General features: G+C 43.3%; 1 protein-coding gene across 1 annotated transcript; it reads right to left on the reverse strand.

Moving 5' to 3' along the window:
* Positions 1–7,000: 7,000 nt before the first annotated feature.
* Positions 7,001–10,250, reverse strand: LOC129488822 (small nuclear ribonucleoprotein G-like). Its single transcript, XM_055291329.1, has 2 exons — positions 10,027–10,250; positions 7,001–7,046 (listed from the first exon to the last, which is right to left on the reverse strand). The coding sequence occupies exons 1-2, from the start codon at positions 10,248–10,250 to the stop codon at positions 7,001–7,003; spliced, it is 270 nt and encodes an 89-aa protein (XP_055147304.1).
* Positions 10,251–23,792: the final 13,542 nt, after the last annotated feature.

Below are 23,792 nucleotides of genomic sequence, written 5' to 3' on the forward strand. Positions count from 1 at the left end.
CGCTCCGGGCAGATGTCCGGGGGTCTCCCACAGACCCCTTGCCCTCCATGGAGTCCCGTTCCTCCCAGGGTTCCCCTGCCCCACTTACCCCTCCAGGCTCCTGAGCGCTGAAAACTTCATTCTGCGGCCCAGACAAGGTTACCGTCTTCCTGCCGGGAAGCCACTGGATACAGTTGCAGGCTAAAGGCAGTGTGATTCCCCTCAAGCAGGCCTTAGTTTATTCAAGGGCACGGGGCGTGCTTCCTTCCCCAGAGTCTCCTTTTCAGGAGCTGCAGGGCCTCTAGGCTTCCCGGACTGCAGCTTTACCTGCCTGCCCCCAGCAGGATGGTCTTGGGGTCTATACCTGAGCCGAGATCTCGTCACTGCACTCCATCCAGCCTGGGTGACAGAGTGAGATATCGTCAAAAAGAAAAAAAAAAAAAAAGTCATCCATGGGAAGAATCGGTATTGCTGGATTCTGTTGATGTTTTTTCGTTTGCTTCTGACTGAGTATCTATGTTGGTTAAAGGTAAACACAAAATTTCATTTGGACAGGAGGAATAAATTCACGTGGTCTATTGCATATCATAGTGACAAGAGTTAATCACAATATATTGTATACTTGAAAATTGCTAAGAGTAGATTTCGAGTGTCCTCAACACAAAAACGATAAGTATGCTAGGTAATGTTAAATGTTTAATAGCTGATTTAGGCATTTCACAATGTATGCATATAGCAAAACATGTTATACACCATAAATACATACAATTTTTACTTGTCAATTAAAAATAAATAAAACAATAAATAGAAGAGTATATAAAAATTGTTGGAAATTGCTCCTATGAGATTTGTCGTTGATCAATAACATTATTATACTCTAAGCTCATTTATTTATTTATTTTTTGAGACGGAGTCTCACTCTATCGCCCAAGCTGGAGTGCAGTGGCATCATCTCGGCTCACTGTAACCTCTGTCTCCCGAGTTCAAGTGATTCTCATGCCTCAGCCTTCTGAGTAGCTGGGACTATAGGCACACGTCACTATACCTGGCTAAGTTTTGTATTTTCAGTAGAGACGGGGTTTTACCATGTTGGCCAGGCTGGTCTCAACCTCCTGGCTTCAAGTGATCCACCTGCTTTGGCCTCCCAAAGTGCTAGGATTACAGGCGTGAGCCACCGCACCTGGTCCTAGGCTCATTTATTAATGTGAAAATTCTTTAGGCCCCAGGAGCGTATATTCTGGATAGAGTGCAAACAGATTCTGAGGCTTCAGGGGCCAAACTGGAGGGGAGGGGCTTGCCCTGTGCTCCACCCACTCTGATGCTTTCGACTTGTCAAAAGTTTGTCTTCATTCTTTTATCTTTAAGTGAAAACACACTGGGGCTCACCATGTGGAAATTAATCGCATTTACCACCTGAATTACTTTCCTTTTGTGCTGTATCAAATAAACACAAATTTGGTGGCCTAAAACAGCACACTGATTCTCTTACAGTTCCAAAGGCCAGAAGTTCAGAACCAGGCTCACTGGGCTCAAGTCAAGGTGTTCGCAGGGCTGGTTCCCTTTGGAGGTTCTCAAGGGAGAGTTTGCCTCCTTGCCTTTTTTGGCTACTGGAGGCTTTGTGCACTCCTTGACTTAAAACCCCTTCCTCAAATCATTCCAACCTTTGCTTCCATTGTGACATCTATTTCCTCCTCTGTAGTCAAATCTTGATCTGTTTCTATCCGATGAGGCCACTTCTGATTACATTTGAGTCCCACCCTGATAATCCAGAATACTCTTTCCATCTTTCCATTAGCATCCTTAATCATCTGGGCTCAGTGGCTCATGCCTGTAATCCCAGGATTTTGGGAGGTCGAGGCAGGCAGATCACTTGAGGCCAGGAGTTCGGGACCAGCCTGGGCAACATGGTGAAACCCCATCTCTACTAAAAATACAAAAAAATTAGCTGGGTCTCGTGGCACATGTCTGTAGTCCCAGCTACTCAGGAGGCCGAGGCAGGAGAATCGCTTGAATCCAGGAGGTGGAGGTTGCAGTGAGCCAAGATCACACCACCGCACCGTAGCCTGGTGACAGAGCCAGACTCTTGTCAAACAACAACAACAATAAAAACCTTAATCACATCTGCAAAGTCCATTTATGGAAGGTAACATTCACAGGTTCCAGGGATTAAGACCTAGATATCTTTGGGGTTCTTTATTCAGCCAACCACAGCACATTCTCCTTTAACACAAATTAGATGACTCAGAGGATTGTGTGTAGTCTGGGGCAAAACCTCATAGAATCGGAAAATATTTGCAAAATATAAAGCTGACATAACTTCCCTCAAAGCAAATGTTTTGGCCGTAGGAAGGGTTATTTGGTCAAAGAAAATGATTCCTTTATAATTATTGAGGAATTCAACCTGCTAGCAAATAAAACATTTGTTTGCTAAAAATACTTTTTATTTGAATAGCAGCTTTTTTTTTTTTTTTTTTTTTGAGACCGGGTCTAGCCCTGTCACCCAGGCTAACGTGCAATGGCACGACCTTGGCTCACTGCAACCTCCGCCTTCCAGGTTCAAGCAATTCTCCTGCCTCAGCCTCCTGAGTAGCTGGGATTACAGGCATACGCCACCATGCCCGGCTAATTTTTTTGTATCTTTAGTACAGATGGGTTTCACCATGTTGGCCAGTCTGGTCTCGAACTCCTGACCTCGTGATCCACCCGGCTTGGCCTCCCAAAGTGCTGGGATTACAGGTATGAGCCATTGGGCCTGACCTTGAATAGCAGCTTTTAATTATAATTCATATTTTAATTTTATGTATTTTAAGAATAGGCTGGGCACAGTGGCTCACACCTGTAATCCCAGCACTTTGGGGGGCCGAGGCAGGTGGATCACTTAGGTCAGGAGTTTGAGACCAGCCTGGCCAACATGGTGAAACTTCATCTCTACTAAACATACAAAAATTAGCCTGGCGTGGTGGCATGCGTCTGTAATCCCAGCTACCTGGGAGGCTGAGGCAGGAGAATCACTTGAACTCAGGAGGTGGAGGTTGCAGTGAGCTGAGACTGTGCCACTGAATTCCAGCCTGGGTGACAGAGCAAAACCCCGTTTCAAATAATAATAATAATAATAATGATAATAATAATAATAATGAACATTGTCATGATGGCTTCTGCTAGTTTTCCCCAGGGTTGTATCATAGGTGTTTTCCCTAGAGTTTCCTCAGGTCTGAGATTTCCTTCTTTCTCCTTGTTTAACTGATCATGAATCGACTGAACTTTGGGCTGGGTCAAAGTTCTGTTTTGCCTACAAGAGTTCCACAGGGAACACGATTCTGCTGAGGAAAAAGACTGCTGGGTTCTGGAGGAGTATTTTACCTCCTCCTTGCTGGAAACAGTTAATGCCCTGGAGAACGTGGTTGATGGCCTCATGCAGGCAGAGGCATGTTTTAAAATGGGTAAATCTAGTTTTCTTCAGCAGTGACATGAATCGTAGGAGATCTGCTCAAATGCTAGCCAGCTAACTTCTCTGAGGCCGAATGCTTGCTGTCTTCAGCCTCTGGTTCTTCATTATGAAGTGAAGGATTTTCCTAGGTTACCTGTAGCTTTCCTCCTTTTTCTCCCAGGCCGACATTCTTATAAGTTAAGTCTACTCTTAGAAGTTTCTCCACTAGCCAGGTGCAGTGGCTCACGTCTGTAATCCCAGCATTTTGGGAGGCCAAGGCAGGTGGATCACCTGAGGTCAGGAGTTCGAGACTAGCCTGACCAACATGGTGAAACCTCGTCTCTACTAAAAATACAAAATTAGCCAGGCATGGTGGTGCCCACCTGTAATGCCAGCTACTTGGGAGGCTGAGGCAGGAGAATTGCTTGAACCCGGGAGGCAGAGGTGGCAGTGAGATGAGATTGCCCCATTGCACTCCAGCCTGGGCAACAAGAGTGAAAGTCTGTCTCAAAAAAAAAAAAAAATTCTCCACTACTTGGTGAAGGCCTTCTGGGTCATAACTGAGGCCTTCTCTCTTTCTCTTTTTTTTTTTTTAGTAGAGATGAGGTTTCACCATGTTGGTCAGGTGGGTCTTGAACTCCTGACCTCATGATCCACCAGACTTAGCCTCCCAAAGTGCTGGGATTACAGGCACGAGCCATCACACCTGGCCTATTGAGATGCTTCTCTAGGCAGTTTTCTCCTTGAGATCTCCAGAATCACAATAACACTCAAAGTGCAAAGCAAACAAACAAAAGCAGAACACAAAGGAAGAGAGGGAAGAGAGGGAATTTGAAACTGCAGGAGTCATATTTACTTGCTCCTTGTTCCATGTGACAAAGGGGCCAGGTGATATTGTGTGATGAAGTTTGTACTTATCAGTCACCTGGCCAAGTCATGTAAACCAGGGGTCCCCAACCCCTGGGCCGTGGAACAGTACCAGTCTGTGGCCTGCTAGGAATCAGGCCACACAGCAGGAGGTGAGCAGCAGTTGAGTGAGTGAAGCTTCATCTGTATTTGCCACCACTCCCTATTGCTCGCATTACTGCCTGAGCTCTGCCTCTTGTCAGATCAGCTGCGGCATTAGAGTCTCATAAGAGCACAAACCCTATTGTGAACTGCACATGTGAGGATCTAGGTTGCGCGCTCCTTATGAGAATCTAATGCCCAATGATCTGTCACTGTCTCCCATCACCCCCAGGTGAAACCATCTAATTGCAGGAAAACAAGCTCAGGGCTTCCAGTGATTCTACAATATGGTGAGTTGTATAATTATTTCATTATATTACAATGTAATAATAACAGAAATAAAGTTCATAATAAATGTAATGCACTTGAGTCATCCTGAAATATCCCCCACTGACCCCTCACTGGTCCGTGGAAAAATCATCCTCCAAAAAACCAGTCTCTGGTGCCAAAAAGGTTGAGGACTGCTGGCATAAAGCACACAATTCTCCCCACTGGCAAAATGTGGAACCATCTTTCACTTACCACATGCCGTAATGAATGTGTATATGGTGTATGCTGGGATTGCTTTGTGCCTTAGGCTGTCACTCAGTGTGCTAAGTGGGGCTCTACTATCTACTAGGCCCCCTGTCTTTCTTCCCCAAGGGTTCTGACTGTGAGGGACACACATAGCTTGTATGCATTTATATGGTCACCAGTTTCTCCTTCCCCCCTCTCTCATCATACCCAAGTTTCTGTTGTTTTATAATGCAAAGCACTTCAGCATTCTCTTTTGTTTCCCTGTCCTTGCTCATGGTGATCTTAACCACTTATTATGACTTTTTTTTCTTATGAAAATTGTTCCCTCTCTAAGTATGTCTGGCAGCAAGTGTCTTTTTTTTTTTTGAGACCGAGTCTCTCTGTGTGTCCCAGGCTCAAGTGCAGTGGCGTGATCTCGGCTCACTGCAAGCTCCGCCTCCCGGGTTCATGCCATTCTCCTGCCTCAGCCTCCTGAGTAGCTGGGACTACAGGCACCCACCACCATGTCCGGCTAATTTTTTTTGTATTTTTAGTAGAGTCGAGGTTTCACCATGTTAGCCAGGATGGTCTCAATCTCCCGACCTCGTGATCCACCCGCCTTGGTCTCCCAAAGTGCTGGGATTACGGGCGTGAGCCACCACGCCCGGCTTAAGTGTTAAGATTATGAAATATTTACTCTCTGCATACTTAGTTCACCTATAATACTAAAGATATAGGGAGAGAAGTGTTGCTAAGCGGAAGAAGATCTTGGGTTCTGATATAAATGCAATCTTGCTTTGAAAGCTTGCTCCTTTTTTCTCTGTACCAAATGGGACAAAATAAACAGCTTATAACATAATAAGTGAAGAGTTAATTTTTCAGTGACAGATAAACTATTATCTCCAGTTTCTCCTTTGGCCATCTTCTTGTGTTTATGAATGCCTCTTCTTTGAAAATAATAGTGAATTACTATACCCTTTTTCCATATTCTAACATTTTGCCTTTTTCATCCAAAGAGATATAAGCAAAACAGAGTTTGTGGGTTACATGAAGATTGTGAGAAGACCTGGATTGGGGTCCCGATTCTCCACTCACTGAGGTATTTCTCCTCACAAGAGGGCATTAGCTACGGGGGTCCACCCACAGACCCTGACCCAAACGACGGATAGATAAAATGTCCACTGACACACAGATATTCCGTTTTGCCAGTCCTACTGAGTGTCTGAAGCCCTACACACCAAGAGAGGTTTGTCACTCTGGCCAGTCCTGAGCAGCTCGCCCTCCAGGCATTTATTTACTATACAATTAACAACAAGCTCTGAGTCTTGTGGATAATTAACATGGTTAAGAGAGTAGTTCTACAAATGATTAAAGCTTAGGTACCACGGTTTAAAGTAAATACCATTAGGGGGCAATATTTCTGGTCCACCTCCCCGCGAGAGGGTCATCTGGCTCAACAGTTGGTTAATGGAGGGAGGGCAAACAGACTTATTGGGGAAGTCTCTATTGTCCCTAGTATTCTAATGCTCTAAGGTAAGAACGGGCTGCCTTCAGCCTGTTCAATTATTACAAGCTATGTAACCTTTCGGCCTTCCAGAAAGGTTTGTGACTATTCCCTATAACTTTCCCTAATATTTCCTTTTAATATTTCTGCCATCATCCTGAGTGAATCCCAACAACTCACTAGATAACTCACCCTGAAAAAGTCATTCAACAAACCTGCGGCCCCATTTCATCATCTGAAACTCAAATGGTTGTGGAGATGGCCTCTGCAGTTTCTATTAAAATATCACCGAACTCTTAAGTAGGTCATTTTTTTTTGTAGCAGACTTTTCTACATTTAAATTGCTGGTAGGAAGACTCTTTCAAATCTAGGTAAGCCAGTTTTAAAACAGACAAAGAATACAGAAGAGGAAATGACAACGAGTTTGCTGTTTTCCATTTCTTAATTTTAAAAACCAAAGTCCTGGTATTATCTATCAGAATTTCCATTAATCATGAAAAACACACTGGGCCTCTCATCTTCGTCTCTCATTGATTGACAACCTTTCATTTTGATTCCACCTAGCATTACAGGAGTTTTCTACATTCTTAACCTTTCTGATGGTCTGGCAAAGCTGTGTGAATGCCATCAATACTGATTTCCAGGAAATATTGATGTTAACATTTTATCTTTAGTGTTGCGGTGTTTTGCCTGCTCTGATATGAACTGGAAAATATTCTCTCCCACACTTTGAAAACTGGTGTGAAAAGTGATGCTAACACTAAAAGTCTTTCTTTTAATGAAAAGACAAATGTTGACATTTACACATTTGGCTTCAACTTTTTATTCCTCTCTATGTGCTGACAGGTGCAGTCTCAATCCACATGATTCATTTTCTGCTTGTTGTTCTTTACTTTGTATCACTTCAAATGAGCCATTTGCTTAAAAAGAAAAAGGTACAAGAATATGTCACTATAAGTTCATGGTTTCTGCCTGTAGGTTTTAGGTTGCTAGGGGGCGGTTTGACCTTTAAGATAAGTCTGGTAAAATGCAGATGGGATTATATAATGTTTACAATAGCATATAATTGAAGTTGAAAGGAGTGTGTGTGTGTGTGTGTGTGAGTGTGTGTATGTGTAAGCAGTAGAGTTAGAAGTGAGTAGAAGTCACCTCTGGAAACAGATCATGACTCCAAGGAAAACTAAAGCCCATAGTTCCACAATGTCTCAATTTTCTCTGGATGCTTTCAGAGAAGAATAATTTTTTTTAATTTAATTAAATTAATTTTTTTTTTGAGACTTCACTCTGTCGCCCAGGCTGGAGTGCAGCACTGTGATCTCGGCTCACTGCCACCTCCACCTCCCAGGTTCAAGCAATTCTCCTGCCTCAGCCTCCCAAGTAGCTGGGATTACGGGTGCCCACCAGCACACCAAGCTAATTTTTGTATTTTTAGTAGAGGTGCAGTTTCACCAGGTTGACCAGGCTCGTCTCAAACTCCTGACCTCAGGTGATCCTTTGTCAGGGAGCCTTGGGCCTCCCAAAGTTCTGGGATTACAGGCGTGAGCCACCACGCCCAGCCTCAGGGAAGAATCTGTAGGAAAAGGAAAACAAACAAACAAACAAACAAAAAGGAATCTTCTTTCACGCATTAGAAAGGAAAAGAGCAGGACATGGCTGCAGAGAGGTTTTGGTGGGGCATTGGGAATCAATGGGAAGAAATGCTTCTTGCATCTGATTGTGGAGAAGGCCTTGTGAAAACTAAATTAATCCATGAAAAGCAGGAGAAAGGACACGATTCAGCTAAAAAGATAATAACAGTCCGCTTGGACTAGACTTATGCTTGTGCATAGACGTTTTTTTCAATTTTCAATTTTGCTCTTCTATTGTGGAATAATTTTGGGTGTACAGGAAAGTTACAAAGATAGTAGGGAGAATTCTTGTGTGCCCTTCACCTGGCTACCTCCACTGTGGGCAACTTACATAGCCATGTCGCATTGATGAAAAGAGAGTCACATTGGCGCATTCCTGTTAACTAAACTCCTGACCTTATTTGGGTTTCACTAGTTTTCCACTAATGTGTTTTCTCAGTTTGAGGATCCTTCCAAGAGACCACATTACGTTTAGTTGTCAGGTGTCTTCGGTGCTCCTTGGACTGTGATAGTGACTCAGTTTTTCCTTGGTTTTAATGACCTTGATATTTTTGAGGAGTCAAATATTTTTAATTGTTTACATTCTATTATTAGTTTTACGAAAAGTGAATTTTCTCTTTCTTTCTTTCTTTCTTTCTTTCTTTCTTTCTTTCTTTCTTTCTTTCTTTCTTTCTTTTTCTTTCTTCTTCTCTGTCTTTCTTTCTTTCTTGGCCTGTCTTAGTCTGTTCCTGCTGCCATAGAAAAATACCACAGATGGAGTAATTCATAAATGATAAAAGTTTATTTCTTCATCCATCTCCAAAAGCTAGGAAGTCTGAAGCCAACGTGCCAGCAGATTCACTTGTCTCTCTGCTTCCTTGTTGCTGTGCTCTCCAGAGAGGATGAATGCTGTGTCTTCACTTGGCAGAAGGGAGGGGATGACCAGCCAGCTCTCTGAAGCCTCTTTATAAAGGCATTAATCCCATTCACAAGGATGGAGCCCTCACGCCTAATCATCTCCCACCATCACTTTGGGATTTAAGTTCCAACATGAATTTTTGGATGGATGCATACATTAAAAACTTAGCAGCCACCAATCCACCATCCTGGAGGCTCCAAGAGCTTCTCATGTGATTCACTCACGACTGCTGTGTACCTGCCACATTGAGGATCTGCTCACCTGTAGCTGCATGGCCCAGGGAGGAAGGGAGGATCTATTCCTCTCTGCCCTCTTCCTAATTCCTTGGCTGTCCATTCTTTCCTTCCTTCCTTCTTCCTTCCTTCCTTCCTTCCTTCCTTCCTTCCTTCCTTCCCTCCTTCCTTCCTTCCTTCTTTCTTCCTCCCTCCCTCCCTCTCTTCCTTCCTTCCTCCCTTCCTTCTTTCCCTCCCTCCCTCCCTCCTTCCTTTCTTCCTTCCTTCTTTCTTCCTCCCTCCCTCCCTCCTTCTTTTCTTCCTTCCTTCTTTCTTCCTCCCTCCCTCCCTCTTTTCCTTCCTTCCTCCCTTCCTTCTTTCCCTCTCTCCCTCCCTCCCCTCCCTCTCTCTCTTTTTCTATTTTTCTATTACACAAGTTTATTTAGCAAAAAGTCTAATATGAAAATGTACATGACCTAATTTTTACATCATAGTAAAATCGGCCCTTTGGAGAGAGGACATGGGTTTCTCTGCTGAACAGCCATTATTTATACTCATTCCAAGGCTTCTAGCATTTATTTATTTATGTATTTATTTTTGAGACAGAGTTTCACTCTGTCGCCCAGGCTGGAGTACAGTGGCACGATCTTGGCTCACTGCAACCTCTGCCTCCTGGGTTCAAGTGATTCTTCTGCCTCAGCCTCCTGAGTAGCTGGGATTACAGGCGCCCACTACCACGCCCACCTAATTTTTGTGTTACTGGTAAAGGCGGGGTTTCACCATGTTGGCCAGGCTGGTCTAGAACTCCTGACCACCAGTTATCCACCTGCCTCGGCCTCCCAAAGTGCTGGGATTGCAGGCATGAGCCACTGCACCCGGCCAAGGCTTCTAACATGATGATACTATTTCCTCGTATTACCACCTTTCCAATATTGTTCTGTTGCCCACTAGTTGCCGTCTCCACACATCCATCTATCACAAGATTAATAAAGGGCTCAAATCTCTGCAATATTCCTTGAACATGTCTGCCACCATTAAACTTCAATGATAACTTCTTGTCCATAAGTTTTTTCACCTCGAGAAGGTGAGCTTTTCTCATGGTGTCTACTCCACAGGCTCACAGATGCCTTGGAAAGGAATCTCTTTCTTTCTTCTTAGGAGATGGGGTCTCCCTATGTTGCCCAGGCTGGCCTCAAACTCCTGACCTCAAGCAATCCTCCTGCTTCAGCCTCCCAAAGTGTTGGGATTACAGGTGTGAGCCATCACACCTAGTGCAAATCACTTTATTTGAGCAAAGTTAAGTGTTAACAAGTGAAGAGCCAAAAGGGGGCTGTTTTTCCCCCATTCAGAGTTTTGGCAATTTGGCAAAAAAGGGGTATCAATTTCTTCAAAATCTGGGCTAAAAGACTCAGGGAGATCTGAGAATCCCATTTTGAGAAGCCATTTTCTTCTTAGAAGTAACTGAGGTGCTGTACGTGTGTCGAGAGAGGTAGGCGGCAGAAAAAGGTGTGCTTTCCACAAGGGAGTTTCGCTACCAGGAGAAAAAGAGATGATGGATTGCAGGAAGGAAAAAAGGGCTCTAGACTGGGTGCGGTGGCTCATGACTATAATCCCAGCACTTTTGAAGGCCGAAGTGGGTGGATCACCTGAGCTCAGGAGTTCAAGACCAGCCTGGCCAACATGGCAAAACCCTGTCTCTACTAAAAATACAAAAAATTAGCCGGGCATGGTAGTGCAAGCCTGTAATCCCAGAGACTTGGGACGCTGAGGAACAAGAATCACTTGAACCCGGGAGGCAGAGATTGCAGTGAGCTGAGACCATGCCATTGCACTTCAGCCTGGATGACAGAGCGAGACTCTGTTTCGAAAAAAAAAAAGAAAGAAAGGAAGGGCCCTCCTTGCCCCAGGGATGGAGGCCCGATGCACCTCTCTCTTAGCGAGCTGGGTGTGGGGGAAACTACCCAGTAACCTTTTTATTTTTTTTTTATTTTATTTTTTGTGGGGGACAGAGCTTCTGTCATCCAGGCTGGAGTGCAGTGGTGTGATCTCGGCTCACTGCACCCTTCACCTCCCGGGTTCAAGCCATTCTCCTGCTTCAGCCTCCTGAGTAGCTGGGATTACAGGTGCCTGCCACCACCCCTAGCTAATTTTTGTATTTTTAGTAGAGACGGGGTTTCACCATGTTGGCCAGTCTGGTCTTGAACTCCTGACCTCAGGTGATCCACCTGCCTCGGCCTCCCAAAGTGCTGGGATTCCAGGTGTGAGCCACCGTACCCAGCCTTCAGTAACCTTTTTAAAAATAGCTTTATCAAGATGAGTTCACATACCATGTAAGGTATACAATTCAGTGTTTTTTACTATATTCACAAGGTCATGCAGCTGTCACCACAATCTAATTTTAGAGCACTTCACACTCCCGGAAGAAAACATGTGCATTCACAGTCATTCCCCATTCCTTTCCCACCTCCAGTTCCTGCATCCATCCATGTCACTTCTATTTCTATGAATTTGCCTATTCTGGACATTTTATATAAAGGGGAATCATGCAGTATGTGGCCTTTTGTGCCTGGCTTCTTTCACTCAGCATGAAGTTTCTGAGGTTCATCTGTGTGTAGCACGTATCAGTGCTTTGTGTGTTTTTTTTGCTGATCAATATTCTACTGTATGGACATACCACATTTTATTATTAATGACCAACTCCATGAAAAGGGGAGGAGAACACCAGCACAGCTGTCATATAAATGATGCTATAGCCTGGATAAAGTGAAAGAGAAGACACAGCTGCCTTTTTGAAAAGACTAGAGTGTTATGGAGTGTAAACATCTAAACATCTGACAGCAGGAACTACTTTTTTTTTTTTTTTGAGGCGAAGTCTTGTTCTGTCACCCAGGTTGGAGTGCAATGGCATGATCTCATCTCACTGCAGCCTCTACCTCCCAGGTTCTAGCAATTCTCCAGCCTCAGCCTCCCAAGAAGCTAGAATTACAGGCACCCATCATCATGCCTGGCTAGTTTTTTTTGTATTTTTAAGAGAGACGGGGTTTCACCATGTTGGCCAGGCTGGTCTCAAACTCCTGACCTCAAGTGATCTGCTTGCATTGGCCTCCCAAAGTGCTGGGATTACAGGCATGAGCCACTGCACCTGGCCCTGGAACCACATTTCTATGTATTATTCTCCTTGTGTCTGTCTGGCCCGGCCTGGTCTCCAGCCCTGCGGTCCCCTCTGCGTGGCTAGGACTCCTGGATCCCCACCTGCTGGCCTGGCATTGCTCCATTTTAAGGACATATTTTCAATGTTGAGTGTGAAGAGTGGATTTAAAAAACACTACCTTATTATCTATTTATTTTATTAACAGACCCAAAGCTTACAACCTCATTGTTTTTTAGATATTATTCTGATATTCTGGAAGATAACCATAGATGATCTGTTAAAGAACAAAAAAGGAATGCTGTTGTTACAGTAGGTAGCTAGTCAGACATGAACAGGGCAGGAGAGGCCCCCCGACTTCCCGCCAGGAATGTCAGGCAACCATCAACCATCTAGCGATGGTCAGGTGGTTGTTAAACTGCCTTTCTAAAATAATAATTGGTCACAGCCAGTGCCAGGGAAAGGCAGTCTCCCGGTAGATAGGAAAAACCTGAAACTGGTGATCAGCAGCTTCCCGATAAGATCTCAGGCGTTGGGAGACTAGGCTTAAGCATGCGCACTAAGAAGTGAAATGGCAGAGTTTAATTGGTGTATGACCTTATAGGAACACTCGTCTGGGAAGGGAAGAATAGCTCAAGGGAGCGTGCATACAACTTCAGTGAACACACTGTGCATGGGGCCCCTCCCAAGTGCTGGACGGCCACTGTGCATGTGGACAGCCTACCCCAAGGGAAGAATCCGGGGAAAAGGGACAGACGCCAAGACCCCAGAAGCATGCCAACGTATAAAACCCCAAGTCAAAGGTCAAAGAGTGCACTTGCCTTTCAGGTCGCCCGCTTGGCCCTCTTCCAAGTGCAGTTTACTTCCTTTTATTCCTGCTCTAAAGCTTTTAAATAAACTTCTAGTCCTGCTCCAAAACTTGCCTCAATCTCTCCTTCAGCCTTATGGCCCTTAGTAGAATTCTTCCTTCTGAGGAGGCAAGAATTGAGGTTGCTGCAGACACATAAGGATTCACCACCAATAACACTGTGATCAAATATGTTTGGGAAATGACTTATGGCCCCTTTTCGGAGATATCAAAATTAATCTGAGTATACAAATGCCTCAGCAAAAACATCAGTAAAGTATTTGGTGAGCTTTGCTTAACCTAGGGCCACCCAAGATTCCCCTCATCCTCCCCAGCGACCATGGTGGTCCATGGAAGAGTGGAAAATGCCTCCTTCCAGACAACGTGCTAGGACTCTGCCCCCTTGCCACTGGCCCAACCTGACCATGCATCCAGCTGTGATTTCTGGGCTTCTGCCCTATTGCTGGGGCCAAGGCTAGGTCTCAGTTCTGGAGACGGCTGTGTCTTATTCTCAGTCACTTTTCTCTCACCCCAGGGACGGCAGCCCGTCCTGAAAACTGGGCACAGTGATGGGGCTCTGTTATTTTCTGTTCATTTCTCTGTTGTTCTCTGCATCCCTACCCACTTCGTTGAATAGGTCTCTTCATAGATTGCTTGTCCTCTCTGGGGACACTCCAGTTTCTTAACTCTTGAGCATCCTGACATCCTGTTCTTCTGCCTGGATGATCCACAGCTGAACTCGTACAGCTCCCACCTTCTGTAGCTGCTGTCCACTCCATTCCTGTCTCACCTTAGGTCTTGACACAGTCCCCAGTCTTCCTTGTCCCATGGTCGTCTACTGAGGCCAAGGTGCTGTGTATGAGACACAACAGTGCCACTCAGGAGTGTCTTGCACAAGGTGAATGTCCAAGACTCTGCTGCTGAAGTTGCAGCAGGCGGCATGCATGTGTTCATCCTCCCTCATTGTTTCTTTGTTTTATTTTATTTTTTGAGACAGAGTTTGGCTCTTGTTGCCCAGGCTGGAGTGCAATGGCGCGGTCTCGGCTCACCACAACCTCCACCTCCCAGGTTCAAGTGATTCTCCTGCCTCAGCCTCCTGAGAAGCTGGGATTATAGGCATGTGCCACCACACCTGGCTAATTTTTGTATTTTTAGTAGAGAGAGGGGTTTCATCATGTTGGCCAGGCTGGTCCGAACTCCCGACCTCACATGATCTACCTGCCTCGGCCTCCCAAAGTGCTGGGATTATAGGAGTGAGCCACCGTGCCCAGCCTCTCCCACATTATTTCATTGTGTACCGTGTTGTTGCTGAAGGAGCATGAGCTCTAATGCCAGGCAGACTCACGTTTCCATCTGGGCTCTGGGACTTACTAGCTATGTGGCCTGTGGTAAGACATAAATTTTTCCGAGTTTCAGTTTCTTCATCTGTAAAGAAAAATGGGTGTGAATACACTTACCTCTCCCAGTTGTTGTATGGATTGATTTAGGAGGTTTAGACAGCTTCGCTGTTCCCAAGACTCACGTGCCTCTGGTACGAGTAGTTTCCAAATACCATTCTGAGAGACACAGGAGTAAACAATAGATTCAAAAGTCCCTAGCCTGGGACTTTTTTACGTTATGAGTTAATATTTGAAAATCACTAACAAAAAGGTCTAGAATAAAAGGCATGTTAGTGTTATATAAATGTTGTTTAAAAAAGGAAGTTCCCTTTCTTCTTCCTTCTAGATAGTAAGGATCTTGAGCTATTGATCGAGGTTTCAAAGTGAAGAAATGGGAAAAACCATTTATGTGGGGTTGCTAGTCACACCAGGAGTTGGAGGCAATGCCCGCCGTGGTTGGATTCTACTGTGGTAACAACGGACCCCACAAGACAGCCAGAACTTTAAACAGCACGGAAGAGGTGGTCACTGTGCTAGCTGAGAAGTGAAACTTCATTGCGCTTTTGAAGAAATTCTCTCACCGAAAGGAAAGAAAAACTAAGTGGATATCAAGTATAGTTCTGCTTCTCAAACTGTGTGGTGATTCCCTTCCCACCCACTTAGAGTAACCACATCTCAAGCACTTTCTTGAAGATCCCTGACTGTCTTACTAGAATCTCCTCCTTGTCCACTCAATGTTATTTGTTTATTTATTTTTTTGAAACAGAGTCTCTCTCTGTTGCCCAGGCTGGAGTGCAGTGGTATGATCTCGGCTCACTGCAACCTCTGATGTTCAAGCGATTTTCCTGCCTCAGCTTCCCCAGTAGCTGGGATTACAGGTGCCCGCCGCCATATCTGGCTAATTTTTGTATTTTTAGTAGAGATGGGGTTTCACCATGTTGGCCAGGCTAGTCTTGAACTTTTGACTTCAAGTGATCCACCCATCTCAGCCTCCCAAAGTGCTGGGATTACAGATGTGAGCCACTGCACCTGGCCTGTCCACTCAACTTTAATCCTAGCATCGAGACCTTTTCTGTTATCTCATTTTTTGTCCCCTATTTCACTTTCCCAGATCCATATAACACCAGTGAGAGATAACCCCCAATACCTAGGGAGAAGGATGATCTCACCGTGTCCACTTTTTCCCGAACATGAACTCCACGATTCTTTCCAAACAGTAAAAGCAGTTTCTCCTTTTTATCTCTTCTGGTAAAGCTGCAGTTGGGAAGCAGAGAGGTTTGGCAGAGTTGATGGGACCTTTGGGGTGGTTTGTTTCCTACTGGAAAGAAAATGAGGGTAGGAAGCTGCTGAACAAAGAGTCTCTGCCCTGCCTTTGCAGGGCTGCTGACCCTCATAATGGGTAGAAGCTACTGCCAGCCTGCTGCATAGAGCTGTCTTTGCAGATTTAATACTTTGGTGAGGGGCCAGGGGCCTACTGCTGAGCCCGGGATATAGTCAGTTACTAAACCTTGCATTATGAAGCCAGTTGGCAAATCTTTAGTTTTGTTCTGGTTAGATGTGACCATGATTTTGGTTTTTATTTACTTCTTTCTTTTGTATAACTATAAATATTTTTAGACTGGATGCTACACAGTTAAGTCTGTATATATGATTTGCATTATCCAGTTTAGGCCCAAAGTCAGGAAAATTGCTTCCATGCAAGATGAGTTGACATGTTCCTGTTTTTGTGGCTAAGAAGCTTTGGTACATAGAATTAGAAAAATGCTCTCAATAGCAAAGACTTGGAACCAACCCAAATATCCATCAATGATAGACTGGATTAAGAAAATGTGGCACATATATACCACGGAATACTATGCAGCTATAAAAAAGGATGAGCTCATGTCCTTTGCAGGGACATGGATGAAGCTGGAAACCATCATTCTCAGCAAACTATCACAAGAGCAGAAAACCAAACACTGCATGTTCTCACTCATAGGTGGGAATTGAACAATGAGAACACATGGACACAGGAAGGGGAACATCACACACTGGGGCCTGTCAGGGGGTGGGGGGCTGGGGGAGGGATAGCATTAAAAAAAAAAAAAAAGAAAAATGCTGACTCAGGTAAGAAAAGAATGTGCGTATGTCTTGGAGTTGGTGATAGAGAATGACTTAGAGGAAAAAACCCTCTTGATTTTGCAACTAACTAGTTTTAAGACTTTGATGAAATTTACGGGTGTTTGGTCGACTTGTTTGTTGAATTGGATGAGTTCACTTATAGCCCTGAAATCTGACTGTGGATTCAAACATTTCACTCTCTTTTCTCTGAATCATTTTACATGTCTAACTTGAAGCCCTGAATTGATAAACATAGATGACGGGAATAAAATTGTTCTACATTTTTCATATTTCTCAATAGGTTTGGGTTTCCCTTTTGGGAATTTTTTTCAAAAGAGAACTGATTGGCTCTAGTCCCGGTATCAGAAAACTACCTGCTCAGTCAGGCAGAGAATGAAATGCTTGAGATAAAGGGCCTGGGAACAGTTTATCAGTCAGACTTTCAAAGGAGGAGTAATCAAGTAGTGTAGGAATAGCACAGCATGACTGTCTGAACAAGTATAAAGGAAAGAAGTGGGGAAGTGCCACAGCTGGGAAATTAGCTGTGGTGCTCAAATAACCAGGATCCTGGAATTCTGACCATAGGAAAGCACTGAGGGAAATTTGGAGCCTCTTTTGTTACAAAAAAGACCCTGGGCTGTTGAAATTCCTTTGTGTAGTAGGCTCAGGGAAATACATTGAAAAGAAGAAACACCGTTTTTTGTTTGTTTGTTTTTAGAGCAAATCTAAGGATTTGCAGAAGTGCTCCAAGGTAGCCACTCTTCAACTTTTTGGAGTTGTGGACTCCTTGAGGGCTTGGATAAAAACTATGGCCTATTTCTCAAGAAAAATATACCTATACTACAGAGCCAAATATATATATTCCTATATATATACCTAGACTACAATTTCTGGGGCTGGGTAAACATCTTGAAGACCAGCCATGGCAGTGCCTAGGGTTCCAAACAATTTGAAGTTAATAATTCTTCAGTTTGAAGTATTGTAGCAAACTGCTATAAGTGATAAGTAATTATGAAGCAAGGAGTATAAGGAAATGCTTCATGGAAGACAGAGTTACCTCTAGCAATGCCGTAGAAGACTTGGAAAAGTTATAGGGCAACAGACAGAAGCAAGGTCACAAGGCTGGAAGTCAAAGGAAAACACAGTAGAAGAAGCTTGGGTTTTGGAAGAAGGTAGTTCAGCGTTGAATTTCTGATTCCACTAGAGTCTAGCCATGTGAACCTGGGAAAGGGTGCTTACCCAGGTTTGGAATCCAGTGATTCCAGGGCAGCCGTCAACTTTCTCCTTTTATGGCCAGTATGGAAGAAGCATGTGATGGAGCAGAAGCAGCGTGGAATGTGGGTCTGGATTTATCTGGTTTCAAATCTCAGCTCTGACATTACAAGTTTTGGGTGACCTTAGGCAAGTTATTCAATTTTCCAAGTCTCTTATCTCTAAGATAGGTATAGAAATAGGTACCCAAAGAATGATGAGTACATAAATAACATGTTATAGAGAGAACTTTCAATAATCAATAGGCTTTATTATGAGAAAAGAGGCTTATTTAACTTCAATAGAAGGTACATTTTGGGAGAAAGTGGCAGATCTATGAAGAAATTAATGCCAAATTACAAATATCAAAAAGCTATAAAGCTCTGTCCATTTTTGGGTAAATTTTACTCATTTAATATTTTTGTGTGTCTTCCTATGTGATTTCCTACTTAAGATGTTAGAATTTCTTTTGATAGGTAATGGGTGAAGAATGGGAATAATAGGCATGGTCTGCATTTTAGGAGATTCTTTGGATATTAGAGCAGCAAGAATAATTGTTTGGGCAGGATAATTTCTGGGTTGCTAGACTCTGCCAATGATTAGTGATATACCTTTGCATAGGTCACTTAAGTTTTGTGGACTTCAGTTTTCTTATATATTTAAGGAGATAACTTCCTTTTTGTGTTTTATGATTCTATGATCCTGAGGTTCTATTGTAGCCAGAATCAGGCTAAGATATTCTGTGATCTAGTTTTTTAAAAAAATTATTTGTATATTTTCTGCAGAGGTGGGGGTCTTACTATGTTGCCCAGGCTGGTCTTGAACTCCTGGCCTCAAGCAATCCTCCTGCCTCAGCCTCCCAAAGGTCTGGGATTACAGGTGCGAGCCACCATGCCTGGTATAATTCAGTCTTGTTCAACATGACATCGAGCAATCTACTAGTCTAAGCACAAAGTTCTCAAAAATAAACTTCAACTTGCTGTAGGATTTCTTGTAGAGGTAAGAAATCCTCTACAAGTTTTTTCCATAGAGCATCATTTAGCAAAAAATTTCAAACTATTCCCTTGAAACATTTTTCCTTTCTTTAAAATTTCAAACTCATGGTTACTGCCCCCCCCCAAAAAAAGAAATTTCATCACCTCACTCTGTTCATGTAATTTCCCCATCATTACTCTTCTTTCCTATTTACTACTTCTCCTCAGGTCTAGCTCCTACAAAAGGACCTTGCCTGTGTCAAAAACAGCCCCCTGGGGAAGCTGGACTGGTCTGTCAACCCCTTTTTCTCCCCTGGGGACCAACCAATTAGAACAATGGAGAACAATTTTTGTGGTATTATCATCCTATTATTCTTTGATTCTGTGGCTGGGGTGAGGACACTGCTTCAGAAAACTACTATATTAATACAGACTTTGAGCTCTGAGACCTGAGACCAGGACAGCCAAGGTGGGAGAGAAGGAAATGAGTTGGAGGCAAAGTGTAAAAAGCATTAGTGACAAACAGATAGGGCAAATGAGGGTAGGAGTAATCAAAGGTGACTTCACATGGTTCGTCCATCTTCCACACATCCTTGAACTTTTGAGCACCCTCGGTCAGGTGCTAAACAGACAAGGACAGGACAATACAGGGGATTATGTGGCGTGAAAAACAAAGCCCGATGGGAGTTCAAAGTAGAGAACTATTTCATCCAGTTAGGGCAACTTCCTTGAAAAAGTAGCCTTTGAATTAGGCATTGAATGACATGTAGAATATGACCACCTAACAAGAGTGATGATTGGAGCTACTCCAGGGGCAAGGGAAAACACATTAGGGAAAGATCTTAGATATTTTTATTATGTTGAGTGAGAGATAAGACCAGAAGAGTTTTTGTATTTTCCCAGGACTTCTTGGAATGACGGAATTGCACAGGAGAAGCGTGGATAGAATTCCACCAAGTGAGTTCCCTCTCATGTTCTGAGGGGCTTCTCCAAGCCTGCAGATGTGTATGCTGAATGTTCCCTAGGCTAGTCACCCTGACAGTGGTGAGGGTCTGAAGGCCTGGCTCTAAGAAGGCCTTGTGTGTCCCCAGAGACAGATGCACAATCAGTTCCTTTCCCCTCTACTCTTGGCTTTGTCTTCTGTCGGAGGCTGATATGTGTTTAGCATTCAGTATCCCAAACAATGTCTTTCCGCCCTCCTCATTTTCCAAATCTTCATTTGGGAATCACGTTAACTTTTCTCGCGCATCCTGAATCCCCATTTGTGTTTCTCTGTTTGTGTCACACTCATGGGCTTGGTGAAGGGGATCAGATGGCTCATGTGTGATCACGCTAGATGGCTGTTAGTCACTCCTGGGAACTGGATTTGGTTCAAGTTTATTCAGTGGGACTTAATGCTGACAGACTACTTTCTACTCGAAAGTCAAGTCTCTTCCTGATGTACAGGAAATGATAAATAGGTCACGACAAAAAGTAAGACTAAGAAGTCAGCAATCATTATACTGCAAGAGTTGAGGGTGAGGAGGGAGCTGGGATAGTCCCTGCCAGAACTCCAGGCCAAATGGCTCACGTGCCAGGTAAACTTTTGTAGGATGCTGGCATGCACATTGTGGGTGGATTGCAAATTTTTTTGAGTGATGAAATAGAAGCAGGGTGTTTTTTTTTTGTTTTTTTTTTTTTTTTTGGCATCACATACAAGAAATGTCTACTGGTGCCAGGAGATGATCTTATCATATCTAGGAAGTTTTTGTTTATTTATTCACTTATAACATTGTTCTCCCTCTTCCATTTCTGGAATATATTTTCTCTCCTTAGTCAAAGAAACCCTAATGCTGTTTATGATTCAGATGAGTCTTGAGAGAATAGAAGGAAAAAAGAGAACAACTTCATTTCTTCTTTTGTGTAAAATGTCCTGTGTCAAATTCCCATATTCTAACACTTTATTTGTAGTATCTTCATAATTCACCAACTTCTTTAAAGGAAGAGAATAGTTTTTAATATATCTTTGTTTCTCTGAGAATATTCATTAGAGTGAGTGTTCACTGCTAGGTTGTTGGTTACCTGAATAATGTCTCCTTTAATAATATAAAATGTGGAACACAGAATTTAGAACTGTATTTTCCTCTTTCTATTTATTTTTTTCTCCTTATTCTCCTCCTCCCCTTCCTCCTCCTCCTCCTCTCTTTCTCTTTCTCTCTCTCTCTACTACCGAGTTCAGATCTCATTTCTGTCACTTACTTCCTGTGACTCTGGGCAAGTTACTTCATTTTACTTTGTAGCAGATTCCTCACTTGTTAAATGGGAATTATAATAGTCTTTGTGATATATACAATAGAGAATATATATGATGATACTTCTATTATTATTGTAATGATTAAACAAATTAATATACATAAAATACACAGAAAAGTGCCTGCCAGTAAGTTGCTATATAAATGCTTGCCATTGTTGTGACTTTCTAATGAATTTTTTTGTCTTTCTAACTAAATCATAAGCTGCTTGATCACAAGACTATTTCTTTTATGTCTGTCTTGACCATATTGCTTAGTGCAGTAGAAACAGTATCATCAATAATAGTTTGCGTTTGAGTCATACTTTACATTGTATGGGGTACTTTCACTTAGATCACATCACCAATCCTCTCAATCATACTTGGATACATGCTTATTCCCACTTTTTAAATGCAGAAACTGAGGATAAAAGTTTGTTTGATCAGGGCCACACGGCTAGTGTGTGACCCAGATGACCCTAGAACTTAGTCTTTCTGGTTTCTGGTCTTACGTTATTTCCTCCAGGCAAATCTGACCATCTGACCACATGGCAGATGTTCAACAAGTGCTTCTGTGTGTTTATGTGTTTCTCTAAGATGCGTCTTTCACATTCTTTAGAGTAATTTGGCACGGTAACTTTCAGTGGTCATTTCTTATTTATACATTTTGGTATAGTTAAAATTCCTGAAATAAGGGATTCCTGTCCTTCTAATGTGTTTTATTGCTATAAATTATAGGAAACATCACATTCAGTCTTTTCCTCCTTTCCTCCCCTCCTTCACTGAAAGTTCTCCTTAGTGTTAGCTTCCCAGTTTCTCAAAATAATTCCCTGCATTCCTCTACTTAATCTCTTTCCTCTTCTCCTTCTCCTTCTTCTTCTTCTTTTTTTGACAGAGTCTCGCTCTGTCACCCAGACTGGAGTGCAGTGGTACGATCTCAGCTCATTACAACCTCTGCCTCCCAGGTTCAAGCGATTCTCCTGCCTCAGCCTCCTGAGTAGCTGGAACTACAGGCATGCACCACCACGCCCGGCCAATTTTTGTATTTTTAGTAGAGATGGGGTTTCACTATGTTGGCCAGGCTGGTCTTGAACTCCTGACCTCAAGTGATCCTCCCATCTCGGCCTCCCAAAATGCCAGGATTACAGGCATGAGCCACCGTGCCTGGCCCTAGTCTCTTATTTCTGTTATGTATTGTGGAGGTCGGACTTCTTCGGAGTTGGAGGGATGAAGAACCTTGTGTCTGAATGATTTTCTTAGCTGCCTTCATGCTGAAACAAAAGCTTTCTCATTTGTAATGGCATTTTAGCCATTATGCGTTCATGCTACCTACTTATTCTAAACTCCCAAAAGTCTGTGGAAGAACTTGCTAATGTCTTTTCTATTAGAGGTACAGGTTGAAAATAAACATATACATTTTTATCAATAAGTAAAAGGGTCAACATTTTTCTAAAGCTGGTTAAGTAAAATTCTACTCACGTACACTAATATTTGGCACAGAAAGCAGGGAAGGACAAAAAAGAGAAGCAGAAAGAGGGGAAAATATCATATACTATATTTTATATGTAAAAACTAATGGCCTATTGAAAAGAAATAAGAAAAGCTCGTGGGAAGGGAGAGAAGATACAAAAGAGGGAGGAGGAAGGTGAGAAAAAAAGTTTAAATCCCCAAAGAAGGCAGAAGTGATACTAAAATAAAATAAATACAGAGTAAGAAAAATGAATGAAGGAGAACTATATAAAGGTGCTTCATGTGGTACCCAGGCTCCATGGTGTTGTGAGTTACCTGCTTTAATTACTGAAATAATCTTTTTAAAAGTGATTCTGGGCTGGGTGTGGTGGCTCACGCTGTAATCCCAGCACTTTGGGAGGCTGAGGTGGGAGGATCACCTGAGGCCAAGAGTTTGAGACCAGCCTGGCCAACGTGGTGAAACCAAACCTCTATTGAAAATACAAAAATTAGCCGGGTGTGGTGGCATGCACCTATAGTCCCAGCTATCAGGAGGCTGAGGCAGGAGAATGGCTGGACCCCGTGAGGCAGAAGTTGTAGTGAGCCAAGATCACGCCACTGCACTCTAGCCGGGGCAACAGAAAAAGACTCCGTCCAAAAAAAAAAAAAAAAAAAAGTGATTCTGAATTTCTATTCCTGAGTAACGCATAGTTTTAGGGTGGAAAAGTCTCTAGTGACTTTCATGGTAAGATACTCAGTTTCTTAGAATCATAGCTTTCCTTAACATTAATTTATTTATTCACTTTTTTTAGATTTTAGTTTTTTTTTTTTTTGAGATGGAGTCTTGCTCTGTCACCCAGGCTGGAGTGCAGTGGCGCTAACTCGGCTCACTGCAAGCTCCGCTTCCTGGGTTCACGCCTTCTCCTGTCTCAGCCTCCCGTGTAGCTGGGACTACAGGTGCCTGCCACCACGCCCTGCTAATTTTTGTATTTTTAGTAGAGATGGGGTTTCACTGTGTTAGCCAGGATGGTCTTGATCTCCTGACCTTGTGATCCACCCACCTCGGCCTCCCGAAGTGCTGGGATTACAGGTGTGAGCCACCGCACCCGGCTTATTTATTCATTTATTTATCAGAGATGGGGTCTCACTCTGCCACCCAGGCTGGAGTATACTAATCCTAGCTCACTGCAGCCTCAAAATTTTGGGCTCAAGTATTCCTCCTGC

The sequence above is a fragment of the Symphalangus syndactylus genome, chromosome 8 (genome assembly GCF_028878055.3).
Source record: "Symphalangus syndactylus isolate Jambi chromosome 8, NHGRI_mSymSyn1-v2.1_pri, whole genome shotgun sequence".
NCBI classification, from domain to species: Eukaryota; Metazoa; Chordata; class Mammalia; order Primates; family Hylobatidae; genus Symphalangus; species Symphalangus syndactylus.